Here is a 15,749-nt window from a genome sequence, read left to right as displayed (position 1 = left end):
CAAGCACTAACCCCAATACCAATGTCAGATATCAAGTGGAACATTTTAAGGTAAAAGTAGTAGGTCAGAGAGCAGAAACTGAAACCAAACTGTATCACTAACTGCGGTCAAAAATAACCATAATAGAAATTACAGAAAATAAACACATGACAGAATGAAAAATAATAAAACACACAAAAGGAGCCAAACTCAGTGGCTAACAACCACTCTGTCAGAGTGCAGATAGGGCACTGAACAGAGTTCACTGTACTAACAGGTTCTGTACAAGAATAAACAATGATTTTGTAATACCTCTGACTACAGAGAGGCCCGAGATAAAAGAAACAATGTCAAAAGCAAAATGACTGAGTATCTCTCATCAGGTTGTGGATCCTTTCATTCAGTTATGTTTTCATATAACGCTCCACAGCAAAAGTCACCTCTCAAAATAAAGAATGAGATTATTTAAATGACTGATAACTTACAATAATTCCTGCAAAATATAAATCTACAGTAACATTTCAACAGTTAAATTACTATATTGCCAATGGTTTCAAACCTAACACGTGTGCAAGCGTCTTGGATTGCTCTTAAAAATGACATTCAACTTTCTACGCTTCTACATCTCATTTTGCTAAAGTCTCACAAAAAATCATTAAGATTTTTCCAGACCCAAGTCTGTTGGGTCACAACTGAAATGCCAGTTAGCATGAATATCATACAAATAGGATTTTACATCACTTGGTTACCTAATGCTTTATGTGTTTTACTTATTGTTACCATTTGTCTCTGCGTCCACATCTCTCTCGGGATCATGACCTCCTATGTCCTTCATGTGCTAAACACACCACAGGGATTTAAAGAAAAAAACAAAATCTTTTAACATTTTTCAGACTAACTGCTCAACTGTGCAAAAGTCCGCACTTTCATTAATTTATCATGTCTCCCCAAGCAAAAAGAACAAGAAGGAATTTAGCACACAGATGCCTCAGTGATCTAGCTAGCCTACAGCACGGAACCCAGCCTCCTCTTCCCCCTTCCTTCACCGCTGACCAGGAAGCAGCAATAGACAGAAGGCACATCCAGTCACTTAGAATAAATAACACGGTATGTCTAAAAAATAAACCAACAAACTCACCTTGCCTGTACTCTCTAATATTCCACTGCGTTTTTGATAGACAGAACATTTTTTCAGCGATAACTTCAAAAAACAACCTTTACCAATCTATGTCTGAAACTCACAAGATTAAAAACATATGTGATAAAAAGAGATTCCTTAAAGAAACTGGGGAGGAAAGGACATTAAGCCACTTAACAATGCTGAATAAGACAGGCTGTAGATCACCACCACGTTTTCTTGCTGTGACCATCTACTATTAAGAGGCACACTCTTACAGCAGTGAGTAAACTGGAGCCCCACAGCCCAAAGAGATATACCAACAACCAAAAGAGAATAATTTTCTAGAAGCACTTTTCTTCTAAGAGACACAATTAAGCGGCAAGACACTTACCCGCAAAAAGTGGGTAAGACAAACAAAGAGGCTTGGAGTCCAGGCCAGGAAAGATAACATGGAATAGACAGACACGTACAGTGTTGTTCTTGTTGCAGGCGACTACAACTTTTAAATAATTTCTGAAATCAACATTTGGAATCTCCTGCTCACAGGAATATTTTTGACATAGGATACCCAGGAATCTGTTAAAAAAAAAGTTTTCTCTGAAAAGCATAAGTATCATAGAGTCCAAAAACAATCACACAACAGACTCAGACCTTCCGTTACCCAATTCTCAGGCATTTCTCAATTTTAATGTTAAAAAGCACATACACCCAGGTTTACAAAAATTATAACATTACTAGATTAATAGCATACTGAGAAATAAAAACTCCAGAGTTTGTAAAAAGCTACTCCCTTCTCCTTTTCACAGGAAATTTTAAGTATTCCAATCAATAGCACATATGTATAAATACAGTAGACGTGAACAGTTTACAGAATATTTTGGCTATAATTTCCACACAAAGTATTACCTTCCAGCCACTTACAATATGGCAACACCCATTCCACAATCCATTTTCCCTTCAAACATTCAGTTTGCTTTCTGCGAAATTAATATAAGGTTTTTTCCCAATTTTCTCCCAAATGTTCTTCCTTTCTCACAGAGGGTCAAAAGTATCTTACACCACAAAAACAGCAAAAGCCACTGGGATACTTCATCCCTACTATTTTAGTTTCAGCAAATATTACCTCAAGTACTTTGTTTTTTTTTTTCCCCCAGACAGCATAAATCTAAACTTTGCCAGTTTCGACAAATAATTAAATTTTCAAAAAACTATAGGTAATTAAGACTACTCAAAGTTAAAACTGAGTAAGAAGTCAGCAATTACAGACTGCATGTATTTTACCAGACTTGCAAAGGACTCTAATTAAACACATATTAATTGCCCTAATCTTCTTAGGCAAGTAATAAATTGGAAGAGCTGATTAATGCACTGGATTTAGTTCAGCTTGTTAAATCTGACACCCTGGCAAAGGAAGCCTATCTTGAAAAGCTCTTTTAGTTAAGTAATTGATATTTTACTCTCAGTAATTTGCCATTCCATAATAAGAGCTATTTCATATATTGATTCCTCATCAGTTTTTTTTAAATACGTTATATTTAAAGAGTACCTTTATTATGCTCATAAAGTTTATGAAAAAATACGAACTTTGACCTTTACTGTCCATGAAGAGTCACTTTCACTCTGAACACAGATTGGTATATTTCCTTGTAGGCTATAAATCCTAATTAATTTTAATTCTAGAAGCTGCTAATAACATTTTATAAAGTCCATACGGACACATTAAATACTCCACACAATTCATAAAGCCAGCAACTAAATCAGTTTTTAACATTAAATGACTACTAGAATATACTGAAATACTATTCCCCAGTGATCCTCAATTTCTCCTTTCCTTTTTATCTATTTACACAGATACGTGTAAGCAAACATACACACTCCATCAGCTGGCAATGGGGCAATGGACACATTCTTGCAATAGTTACCATGTTTTTATGCATTTCAGGATAATGTGGAACAATGATCACAAAGCACTATCAGTCCTTTTAAAGAAAAGTAGAAATATCTGCACTTAAGATTGCACAGTAATTCCACATTTGATGCTTTATTTAGTAGTTATAATACCATATTTGGTTACCAGAGGTTAGTTAGCAGCTGAAGTTAACATCGCATAGATTTAGGACCCAGACCCTACCTGACCTCACATGCTGGGACGTACCAATGGAAGTAAGACTGAGAGGAAAAGTATGGGAACCTGCAACTACTGATTTTAAAGAACTGATTTCACTACAAAATACTTATTACTCCTAGCTTATTACAATGAAAAGAAAGATGCATCAAACCTCACTTAAAAATAATAAGCAGAAGTAGAGGAACTAGTAAAAAAAAAAAAATCTTCTCTGCCACAGAAGGATTCAGGAAGTTCAGAAGAAGGTAAGAGAAATGTTGTTTATATGCAAAAAAAAAAAATGTGTCACAGTATTCCATGAAGCCTGATCAGCTTCTCAGATGTCCTACTAAATGCAGAACTGAATGAAATTGTTCATAGGAAATATCTCAGAAAGTCTTATATATTCCAAATCGAGTTTGGTCTGAACCTCCCCCCACTCCCAAAAAAGGTATCCTTACATTCCCATTCCATACTCCTCAGAGCACACATTTCATATTTTTGCTTTAACACCAATAAGCTCTACCCTCTAAATCTCAAATTTGTTACTCTTCTGTTAGCAAAAGACTAGTAGTTACACATGTTGAAAATCGCAGTCACAGTGAACCTAAAATTTATCCTGGCTCTTCAGGTGAAAATCAGTATCAAATAGAGGGTCAGCAGAACAATCATTTTAAACAACAAAATGATTTTCAAAATTGAACTATAACACTTATTATAAACAAATGTCAAAAAGCTTAGCAGAGAATACGAGGGATCTGATAATTCATGAAATGAGATACGAAAGGACCTAAAAGAATTACAGTTAACAAACTTGGATATCTCATAAATACTATTTCCTACCCATTTTCTGTGACAGCATACAGATGACAGAATTTACTGTTTATCATCAGATTATCAGGTGACAGTTAATTTTAACCCTCATCCTCTGCAGTCTTCTGAAGGGAGCAGTATTTTATTGTCATGATAACCACTTACTTAGTATGTCATTTTAAACGAGGGCTGTGCTGTTCTTCCATTGATTGTATACTACTTGCAACTGCACATTCTTGCCCTGTGCCTGAGGCTCCCATGCATTATTACAATAAAATCAAGAATAAGCAGCAAAACAACTCCAACTATTTTCCAATGGATGACATCAATAAATTAGAAGTTTTCAGGATCATTTAGACTTATTAGTGGTAGACTGGTTACAAAAAGCTGTCAAGAAATTAACCTCCTATGAACTCAAGGTCTCTAACGCAAAATTTCAAGGCTTAATATAAGCCACTCAAGATTATGAGAAAATCCCTGAGGTTCAGGATGAACACAACTGAAACCAGAAGAGAACTGGAATTCTAAACAAACTCTGACTTCAAAAGCACAATGTTTATTGGTTCTGTGCTGCTGAACATCAACTTAGGTCTAAAACATGACAACTATCCAGTTCATGACTAGCCTCTGGGTGTGCATGAGCTTCATTTCACTGCTTAAAAGGCATGAGATCGCTTTATCAGTGACACAATACAGTTTGGTGTATTTCAGTATTGCACAGGAAAAGTAAGAGCGGAACCAATGAAAGCAAGTCATGAGAAGTTACAGAATCCTTGATACATAGGCAAGATCTAGACCACAGGACTCAATTAACCTGTCAAGAGCAAAAAGTCAACAACTACCACTCCCATGCTGGGTTCAGTCTTACGTGAAAGAACCGCGTGTTAAATGAGAAAGCAGAGTATTGATCTCAGTTCATATCCGATTGGATGAACTGTTCATATTTTTATAACACACTATAAAAATTTTCCTCTAAAAATTGAATTCAATTGTAGAAATAATCAGTAGGTGGTTTTAGACTACATAGACAGATAAGCTAGATATGCAGGTACTGGAAAGTACAATGGAACAAACGGAATGAAGTCATTAACACCAAAGCAGTTACCTTGGCGTTTATTACTTACTATTCAGTTTCAGTTCAAAGGACTAGTTTCTCTGGGAAACTCAAATCACATTAAGAGCTAGAGCCTTCGTTTTGCAGCGCAAACCTGCAGAAGATAAGCGGCCTTGCTTTTTCCTCTGCAGTCTTTCTCTCTAAGAAAAACCTTGCTGGTTTGTGACAAAAATACTTTTTAATGCATCTTCTCAGCAGTTTTTTACCATCTTTCTTCACATTTCTGCAGGCAATACAAAACAGTTTCAGCATTTTCTGTCAACATTAAAGGCTAAAATCCTGACAGACGCATGACAAAGTCTTGCATTTGAAGATGCTGTTTAAGTTCTCACGTTATCACACTTTAAATGTTACAAGAATACAAAATCAAATGCATGTTTTTAATTTTGTCAAAAAGCTTGAGGAAAAAAAAAATCAGCAAGATTTCCAGTTCCTATTGATCTGCCCCTCCTTTTCTGCAAGTTTCTAAACTCCATACTCTTCTTGCCCTTGAAATTGAAGCATGGAAAATGTGTTGCTTACCTAAGAACTTTTTAAAACAAAATTTTAATTACAATTGTTTCCCAAGTAGTATTTGTAAACTACAGAGGCTGATAATGAACCTACCATTCCTGTTCCAAAAAGTTTTCTGCATAACATAAAAAGTGTCCATTCTAACAGTCTCGGTGCACATAATCTATACCAAAAGCAACTTCTGAAACAAAGGCTTCTGATACTACCTAAACATTTATTATTTTTACTATTAAAGTAATAAGCAAAGACATACGTATATTTTTAACTAGGCTTGTGCATAACTCATCTTTTACTTCTAGATTATTTATTTGCGCTTTTAAATGCTTTTGGCTAGATTATTTTTAGGTTAAATAATAATTTCAGATCCTAACCCAAATGTAAGGAGTGGCACAAACAGAGCTTAAAATTTGGGAAACTACAGTTTCATGAAAACTTTAGGGCACTTCATTTCATTTTTTTTTTCCAAAAAAAAAAAAAATACTCTAAGGTTTATTAATTCAATTTCTTCCACACAACCTATTAAAAAAAACCTTTCATTAAAAAAAAAATACAGTTACTACAGCATTCATAAAGTTTCAGAACCGTTCATTTCTGAATTTCAGTCAATTAGTTCACCTTCTGATCTAAGGCATCCTTGAGTTTTGGATAACTGATGTATAACGAGATGTTATTTTAGCATATAGCTAAATTTCATGCCAGTACACACTCTTACTAGGTTCAGTGGACCTAATGAAGCTTGTAAAGGTAAATATAGTTTTAATGCCTTTCTTGCATCATGCAGCATGTAGGATTGTGAACAGATCAGGAAGACTGGCCTTCCAATTGCTCACGTTCAAACCTTTAGATCAGCAGTGTCGAAGTTAAAAAACAAAAACCCAACAACAAAACTCACACATCACCAAAAAATTGGGGGCAGTGGGGTGAAGGAACTGACCAAGTCTGTCCTCAGGTATTTGTTTTCTAAAAGAAATCACCACCAGGCAGCTGGCAGCTGTTACTGTGCTTGACAGTAACAATATAAGAGAATGTTAGGTTTACATAAGTTCTTCTACAGGCTTGGCAATTGTATCACAAGTGAAGTGGTACTCAACTGAACTACTAAAGATTTGATTGGAAAAGAACTGAAGGTCTTGAATCTTGAACTTGAATCTTTAATATACAATTTCGCTCATTTCATCCTTTTTTTTTTAAATAATTGTTTTAAACATTTTTCTGAAACACACTTCAGTGCAGCAATGACTCTTCTCTTCCCTTACGGAACACTCCTTTATATCGAGAAAGTCCAGTTAGAGCGTTATCGAAGTGTGGAAAATAATTTTCATCGTTCTGACAACTTAATAGCAAGCTAATTTATGATATACGTGACACACTGATGTTGAAAGATATTTTGCTATTAATTTTTTTTCATCATATTAACTTTTACTGATAAGTATACATATATATCTTCTCTAGTGTGCAGATATCCACATCTCCTAGTATTCAAAAGACATTGTTTAGTGATATTGAACAAAAACCAACAGTATCAAATTTTAAGAGACATAACCCAGCTGACATGCTCTACACACATAGAAATTAGAGCCCTACAGAGGAAATGCTTCTTCAACACAGAACAGCAAATATGAAATATTCAACCTGGATATATCAAAACAAACACTACAATGGACACACAATTCTCTCCCCCAAAGAAGGGATTCCAAGAATAGACCAAATATGAGACTGACCAATTCCATTTAATGCACTAGTGAAAGGCATCTCGATACAATAATGGAGGTTTATAAGAAAACCTAAAGCAAACAGACAAAGTTCATCATTTGTAACAAAGTCAAGAAACCTCTGTTGCTAGACAGATGCCTTTCAAATGAACACTGACTGTATGCTTGGGTCTAATTACTTCACTGTATTGTATAAAATGCAAACTATTAATTGCTTGCAGTCACATAACTTCGACACAAAAGAAAGGAATGCAATAATAGAAATTCACTATATGAATACATAGATGAAATCTTACTTTGCATCAGCACATGACATTTACACTGTCATCTGATCCAGCAGCCCACCACAAACTTACTTTTGTATTACATTCTGTAAGCTGAGCATCATACCCAATTCACTTTTCATCTTTTCTCTGTTGGCACGACACTCTGCCAAATAGCGGAGAGCCTAAAAAAAGAGAGGAGCACAGCAAATTAACAGTATTTCCAGTATGCTATCACTCCTTTTATTAGTTTATATCTGCAAAACATTAATGGTGTCAGTTCTAGTAAAAAGATAAAAAGTATTACTACCTACTGTAAATATTAAAGGATTGTTTCATTTTCATAAATACACAGAAAGTTTAGGATATCTAACCTATGAGAAAAAGTTGAGAGTGGTTTTGTTTAGGCTGGCTAAGAGAGGCTAAGGGACAATCTAACAGCTGCCTACAGCTACTTGAACAGCCTTTACAAAGATAACAAACTTTCCTAAACAGCAGCAGACAACGTAACAAGGAAGAAGAGCCAAAAATTGCAGCTTGGGAAGTTCAGGTCAGACATTAGGAAAAAGTTTTTCCACTATGAGGATAGTGCAGCACTAGAATAGATAACCTAGCAGGATTGTAGAACCCATCCTCGAGAGTTTTCAAGGCTCAACAAGACAAAGTTGACCCGATCTAGCATTGGCAACAGTCCCACCCACTTGCAGCAGCCAGTTGGACTAAACGACCTCCAAAAGTCCCTTCCAACCAGCATTTCTCTGATCTAAAGTAATTCTTTATACTGTGCTTCTGGTACAAGTTCCATCAAGTCTATGGACTCTCCCAGAACTAGAAACGCACACCTAGAAATTTCTACTGTACACAGAAACAGAGGCTTACCACAACTATTATAGACTAATTGAAATATCAGAAAGATTAAGAGTGACAAAAAGTTTATAACGTTTAAAACACCTATAATACTTTAATTACTCATCATTCAATCCAAGCGCGAGAAAAAGGAATATAAGCAGCAGCAAGCTATAGGCTAAGACTTTGTTCAGAAAACTCAGTTCCTGCCATTAGAGATTTTCTCGCTATTAGAAAAAGCATGGACACCGTTAAGAGAAGAGCGTTTGGCTTACACATTTAAATCCAAAGTGTCTTTCCTATCTTCTGTAATTGCAATAATGACATTCTGTGGCCTTTTAAGGAAAAGTTAAAGCAGCATTGCACTGATTACTCTGAGTATACTCTATCGTGCAATACAGACCACACGAAAAGGAAATCCATTTCTGATAACAAAAGGGACCAGTTCTGTATCTCCTCCTGCGATTAGGAACTCCTAGATTGTTTTAGGAAAACTACATCAAGGTGGGAAAATGGTGGAAAAGTTAATGAAAAGAAACCTTGAGTCTTTGAAGCTGAAACATTTAAAATGTGTTTTCTCGCATGGCTTTTTCCTAAGTTTTTCCTCCCAAAGCTGCAAAGTGAAATAGCTACCTCATCCCTTGCAATTCCTAAACTTCAGAGGCAAAAAGCAAATTCCATTTAAAATTTATTCTTAATTACCTAGGAAACACTATGCTACAAGAAAAAGCTGTGACTCAGAAAGGTTACTAAGACGGTGAAGGAACCATACCTTCAGAAGCACTTTACATCGAGCAGTTTAATCTCTCTCAAACTATACAAAGCAGTGAGGTTACTGCTACTTTAACTGGTAGTTTACACTTATTTGTTGATCAATGTTTTGTTTATCTGTCTTTCAAGACAGACTGTTCTGCAGAACCTCACAATGCTGGGGCCCCAGTCAGCAACTGTGTATTTGCATGAGCCTCCTGGCATAACATTCTTCCAGATAAAATTTCTTTCCATGAGACATATCTCTCTACTCTCAGTGCTGACAGAAAAACTTTTATTTGAAGGAATGTCCAAATGAGTGTCTTGCATTATGCTTTAATCAGTGTTTTATTCACGAAGGTACAAGAACTGTTCACAAAATACTGCAATGCACCAGTACAACGGGTTAGATAATTGGTTTCGTGGTAATAAGGTTTAGAAGTGCACTCATTCCCTAATTAATGCCATGATAGGCATGTTGCTCACTGCCTCCCTTAAGAATACTGTACCCCTTAATCCCTTCAAAGATAGAGAACTAGTTACCTGTTTTTCTTTCTAAATCTTCTCCAGCACATTTTACATAAAATTCAAAACTATTTTACTGCCCTTTGAGAAAGTTTGGCTGCTGTCTGACACAATGACACAAACTCCAGTCATGATTGTTGCTATTCCCTGATGAGGATCAGTATCAGTCATTCCAGTTTATAATGTCTTATATATATATTTTTTTCTTAACTAAATTTCCAACTACAGGCAGATCTCTCCATGATGAGTGCTGAACTAGTAACTTCCACATTGAGAAAATTGTCTCAACAAGCAAATACATTTGTCTTATTTCTACAACAACTCAATAGCAATTCAATAGCAATTCAATAACAACGTCGTTTTTTCGACAAAAAGAGAACAGCAGACTGAGTGAGAAAGTGGAGTTTCTTTTGCACCTGTCGCTTATAAATCCCTTACATAGTTTCCACTAAAATAGGACCAAAGACAAGCTTTCAAAACAACTTCAGTGACCTGACTTTTCAGGACTGCTGGGCATCAGAACGCCCTATTTTTCCCTTTCCCATGTGAGCTTTAGGAAATTAGTCTGCACTTCTGAAGAAGTCAGATCATTTACACTTATGAATTAAAGTATAGTGAAGACAAAGATCACTGTCATGGATTTTGGCTCAGCCTCTGTTTAGCAAAATACATATCTACATCAGCTTTAAGTTCCCAAGTATAATCATACTTGACATCATAACTGACAAGAGCATCTCCATGCTCAAATATAAACATACTCCTCTTAACCTTAATGACAAATGACATCTTTGATGTCTTATAATTGAAGTGTTAATGCAGTTTCCTGATTTTAGGGTTCTTTCTTTGAAAAATTTTTGTTTGAGTTTAAGAAAAACTTATCTGGTTTACCTCTGATTTTTCCACTTAAAATATTCAAAGCCTTTTAAGTGTATCATAAAAGATTCCTGAAATCAGAGAAGTAAAAACACCACTTCTTGATCAGATAGAAGAAAGGACCAACAACTAGATTGGGAAGGAAGACATCCTCCCTGAAGGATCCTGCAACAGATCAAGAGAGTTAAATAGGGACTTATGATGACTTACACAGATAATCTATGAATTTGGCCATGGCAATCACAGAATGCTACAACAAGTAATTTAAAGTCAATGCTTTACATCCCTTTATTGGGTACAAACTTCTTCATGAAAGCTCATTACGCTTTAACAATCCCCATTGAGGTGGGAGCACCTTTCTGTTTTTCTTCTAGCCATTCCATTGTTCACAACAAAGATGGCTACCAAAAACAAAAACCCAACCAAAAAAAAACCAGACCTTTCAGAATGGAAAATACCATAAAGGGAAACTAAAAAGCAGACAACTGTTAGCAAGGATATTAAAAACCACAGAACCTGAGAGGTGCAAAAACTCAGGAACATAAGCCTGGGCACCACACAAAAATGTGCTTTCATAGCAAACTGATGCATTTCTGGCCTAAACGTAGGTTCTCACTAAAAGGAGCAACACAAATCTGTCTCCTATTCCCTCCCAATCGAATGTTCTTACCACCCTCCTTACATAATATCTGGAAATGTGAAATCTCACCGCAAACCGGATTAGCCACCGTTTATCCAACAAAGTCAGTCCTTTTTATATGGGGTTAATTTTTATAACACGATCACAGAACGATCATCAAGTCTCACGGAGGCAGAGAGCAGCCCAGAAAGGCAAAGGAAGGAAAAGAGAGTACGATAACCAGACAAGCTCCTCTTTTAATACTGCAATCTAAGGAAATAAAAGAACGTGACGTGCTACAAAGACCTCTGCTCAAAACGCTTCCAGCGCAACGAAGACAACATTCAAAACATTGCAGTTCGGAAAAGTACTCTGGTATGGCTAACTTGAAGACCAGTTAGAAGGAACAGGTATCCTGGATTATGGGATCTCATTCCCTGTACCAAAAAGTATCAGAGAAACTGGAGCAAAGTTATCCACCAATATCCTTAGTGGGAAAGTAAAACAAAAGAACAAAAATACAGAATTATTGTACAGATGAGTCTTATGCACATAAAGAACAATGTAAAATTGTTTGTCAAAGCCAGAGCTCCTTGTTTATTCTTTAGTTTCACAATGTTGAGAAATTAATACTGACACAGAAATGGAGAAAATACTACCAAATAAATAAATGTAATAACTTGAAATCTTATTAGGAGAACGGAATTAGATTTTCAAGAAAATCTTGATTTTTACTTGCCCTGTTTCTAAACAATTGATACACTTTCTCCAGTTAGTACTTGGATTCAGGATGAGGAATTACGGCTTTGGTATTTATTTTTAGGACTTAGAACAAGAGACAACAAACACAAGTAAGAACAAGCTGGATTACACGCTAAAAGAAATTTTTTTTTAATACCATGAGGATGGTCAAACACTGGAACAGGTTGCCCAGTGAGATTACGGAATCTCCACCCTTCAAGGGGTTCAAGACTCCATTGCACACAGTGCTGACCAGCACCTGAGTAGACCTACCCTTAGCAGGTGATCAGACTAGACCTCCGGAGGTCCGTTCCAACCAGCAGTATGCTACGATTTTATGATTTTTTTTTTCAGAATATCAATGTCAGATCACTCTGTATATTTACCAAGCTTCACAGCTGTGACTGATTAAAAAAATTAAGGGTGCTTACCTCCCTCCATATAAAAAGTGAAATGGCTGTATTGGGGGAAAAAATGGCAAAGTAAATTAATCTCTTTCAGCAACCAAGAACTCCCCTGGAATAACGTTTTCTTGCTAATTAGTTTTTGAGACATATGTTTTAAAAAACTGCCAAGTGAACACCAATTTAACATAAGATCATGTTTTAACTTTTATCTGCTTAGAGATAATAGTAACAAAGTTACAAAGCATCTGACTTACATACAACATTTATTTCCAGAATACTTACTAGTAAAGCCGAATGAACAACTGGAGGGTTAGGATGGTCCAAAAACAGAATAAGACCTGGTAGACAACCTTGATCCTGAACAATGGCCCGTCTATTCAATGGGTCAGCTGCTAGATCTCGCAGTTGGTTAACTACGGACAGTGCATCAGGCTCCTCACTCATGGTGGAATTCATTTTTTCTATACCATGCATATAAAGTACCTGTTGAAAAATTCTGCATTACTAACACCATAATATTTAACATCAATTACATCACAGATTAAACAGCAACACAGTTGCACTGATTTGTTATAAGTATAACAAATACATGGAATTCCTAGATATAGACCAGATAAGTCAAAATATTACTAATCAAACCCGTTTCCTCTATATAGTTTTAGATCAGTCAGTCTTTACAGGAGTATATATAAATACATCTATTTTTAAACACTACTGACAAAGATTTCTGGGAAATAAATAGCTTTCTCATAACTAGGCAACCTACAAGTCTACAAATTTTTGTTTGTATGGACATGTGCCAAAAAAAAAAAAACCCCACATTTTCACAGGGCCTTTAGCAGAAATCTTAATCTCGCATAAAAGTGAACCAGAAAAGCAAGATAAAAGATTGTTGCATCAAGCATGGTACACATTATGTTCTAATCTGGAACTAAATATTAAACTAGCGTAATGTAATATCCATTTAAATGTTAAAAAAAAAATTTACATTTTTTCATAACTTCTTACCAGGCCCTTCTCAATAAAAAGAAAATAAAAGGAAGAGGGAAAAAAAAAAAGTGATTCCAACCAGAGTCCAAGCAACATTATTAGTTTCAGATGAGATTAGCTTGACAGTATCAGGTTCCAGAGTTGTAGTACCTTCTTGGTACTACTGCTTGGTCTCGAGCAAATTTATATTCTTGTTGCCTGTTAAGTAGTTATTCCTCATTATACATCTCAGTGCAAAAAAATAGTTTGCTTCAAAAGACCAATTATGTCTCTGAAACTACTAAATGCTAACTGGTGTCCAGGTATTGCTTGTATTAACATTTTTAAAGGCACAAAAGTATGAATTGTTAGCTTGTCTTCTCTCATTTTTCTGCAACATGAAATTAAAATAAATTAACATTTCAACTGATGATGTTCTTTTAACATCATTTCTTGAATGAATAACATCAGTAGGAAAACAATACAATGTTTGTACGAAGACAGGTCTTTCACCAAGAGAAACTAATCATAGTCATCAAAAACATTACATAAACAGCCAAGCACTAATATGTTGGTCATGATAATCTTATAGGTTTGACAGTTTCACACAGAAAAAATGCTGCTAATCTCTATGTCACTGGTCTTTTCCTCACAAGAGAGCTAATGTGAAAAGCACATGCTAATGGTAAGTCCCCATATTATTTTTCTTGATTATCACAACTTCTGAAGAGATTAATAGGCAGCTACAGCTTCATCCAGTAATTAGTACTTTGTATTTTCAGAGCAGACAATTCTCAATTTTAGAAACGCCCCCATACAGTTAGATATTATTTACATTTCTTAATTGAAAAAGTAGAAGTGAGATTAAGCAATTTTTCAAAACCTAAAACCAAGTGAGTTGTGCAGCTGAAGCTAACTAAAGTCTCTGTCTTCCAGTTCTGTGTCCTGAGCAGCAGATCCTTCATACACCTCTCTCCAGCCTGTCCATCCTTTGCCATTCTTCTCCTAACCTCCTGGAAAAGCATGACACCACATCTGATCCAAATTCTTCTCCCCACCATCCCATTAGACCAGCTGCATCCCCTCACCAAACTTTCCTCTCTCTCCCCCAGGTCACAACCCATAACTCTATCTTCTCCAACACCTATAACAAACAATTTTATGAAAAGTAGTACCATAAACATTTTTAATTTTACATCAATTAAGCTGTTCTAAAACGATTTTAAGAATTTACCTAGAATTTGTGGGGCCTAAGTGAAAAGGCACCCTGATACCAGCTCTATTCTCCTCTCTGCAGTTTTGGTATAAGAACTTAATAAAAGGAAGGTCGCAGTATCAGCCTCCCTTTCCTCTCCAGAGTCAGGGCTGCTGAGCAACTTTCCTTAGGTTTTGGGAACCCACATGGATACCCAGATGTGCTCCAAAATCCTCACCTGGGACACCGAGGAGAGGAACCACGGCTGCTCCTCACACCTCGCACGTCATGTCGAGCCTTCCGCAAGCGGCGGAGCCGGCAGCCCCGAGGGCGAATGCAGTCAGGCCCAGGGACTCCGCTCCCGGGCCCCGTCCGCGGCGCACTCACGACCCTCCACCGACCCGCTGACGTGCGCGCCGGGGCCCACTCAGGGAGCCCAGGGGGAACGTGACGGGGAGCCCCCAGCCGGCGCGGCCCCGCCGCCCGCCCCTCACGGCCGGGCCGTCCCGCGCCGCGCCGGGCGGCCGCCTCCTCCCCCCGCCTCCTCCCCCCGGCCTCGTACCGTTGCAGGAAGGCGTCCCCGGGCAGGCCAGCGCAGCGCAGCTCAGCCTCGGGCCCCCATGACCCGCGGGGCCTAACCACAGCCGGGGTAGAGCGGAAGAAACCGGACGGAAGCGACGAGCGGCCGCGAACCCCTCCACACAAGCACTACCCGCCAGGGCCCGCTCTGACCCCGGCACCCCCCAGCCGCTGCGCGAGCCGATTGGCGGGGGCGGACGAGGGCCTCTGCGCCACTCGCGGCGCGCGTTGCTTGTCACGAGGCGCGATTGGCTGCCGCCCGCGGCCGCGCCGTCTCGCGGCGCCGCCGCTCTGCACGCCGGGAGTTGGAGTCCAGGCTGGGTCGCGGGGCCCTGCTGGGGCGCGGGGGGAACCACAGACCCTGGGGGAGAGGTCGGGAGCGCGGAAGCCACCTGGATTCGCCTTGAAAATTTGTCCTGAGCCCGCACTTAACCTCTGGAGGACGAGCAGCGCCTAGCACGCGGGCTGCCGCAGTGCTGCGAATGGAGGAGCTGCCTGCGCTGAAAGCTTGTTCGAGGGCCCTGGAGACCTGCGGGTTTAACCAGTGCCGGCAGCCCCGGCACCCCCCGAGCTGGGGCAGAGGGGCCCAGAGCAGCTCCGGCATCGGCCCTGACCCTCTCTGTGACC

The 15,749-nt window shown here is 38.2% G+C and overlaps 1 protein-coding gene across 2 annotated transcripts in view; it reads right to left on the bottom strand.

Moving 5' to 3' along the window:
* The window catches only part of ARMC1 (armadillo repeat containing 1), a 33,981-nt gene extending 18,590 nt beyond the window's left edge, over nt 1-15,391 (bottom strand). The window contains exons 1-3 of one of the 2 annotated variants that reach the window (XM_068932609.1): nt 15,106-15,391; nt 12,662-12,862; nt 7,712-7,803 (exon numbers count right to left, since the gene is read on the bottom strand). In XM_068932609.1, coding sequence (XP_068788710.1) covers nt 7,712-7,803; nt 12,662-12,853 — 284 coding nt within the window. In that variant the 5' untranslated portion in view covers nt 12,854-12,862; nt 15,106-15,391. Of the gene's footprint in view, nt 1-7,711; nt 7,804-12,661; nt 12,863-14,781; nt 14,962-15,105 lie in introns of those variants that run through there. The other variant, XM_009673498.2, reaches the window with a different exon arrangement.
* Between the last annotated feature and the right edge of the window lie 358 nt (nt 15,392-15,749).

The sequence above is a fragment of the Struthio camelus genome, chromosome 2, assembly GCF_040807025.1.
Source record: "Struthio camelus isolate bStrCam1 chromosome 2, bStrCam1.hap1, whole genome shotgun sequence".
Classification (NCBI taxonomy): Eukaryota; Metazoa; Chordata; class Aves; order Struthioniformes; family Struthionidae; genus Struthio; species Struthio camelus.
Note: the sequence above shows the minus strand (reverse complement) of the source record. Positions and strands in the feature narration are given on the sequence as shown.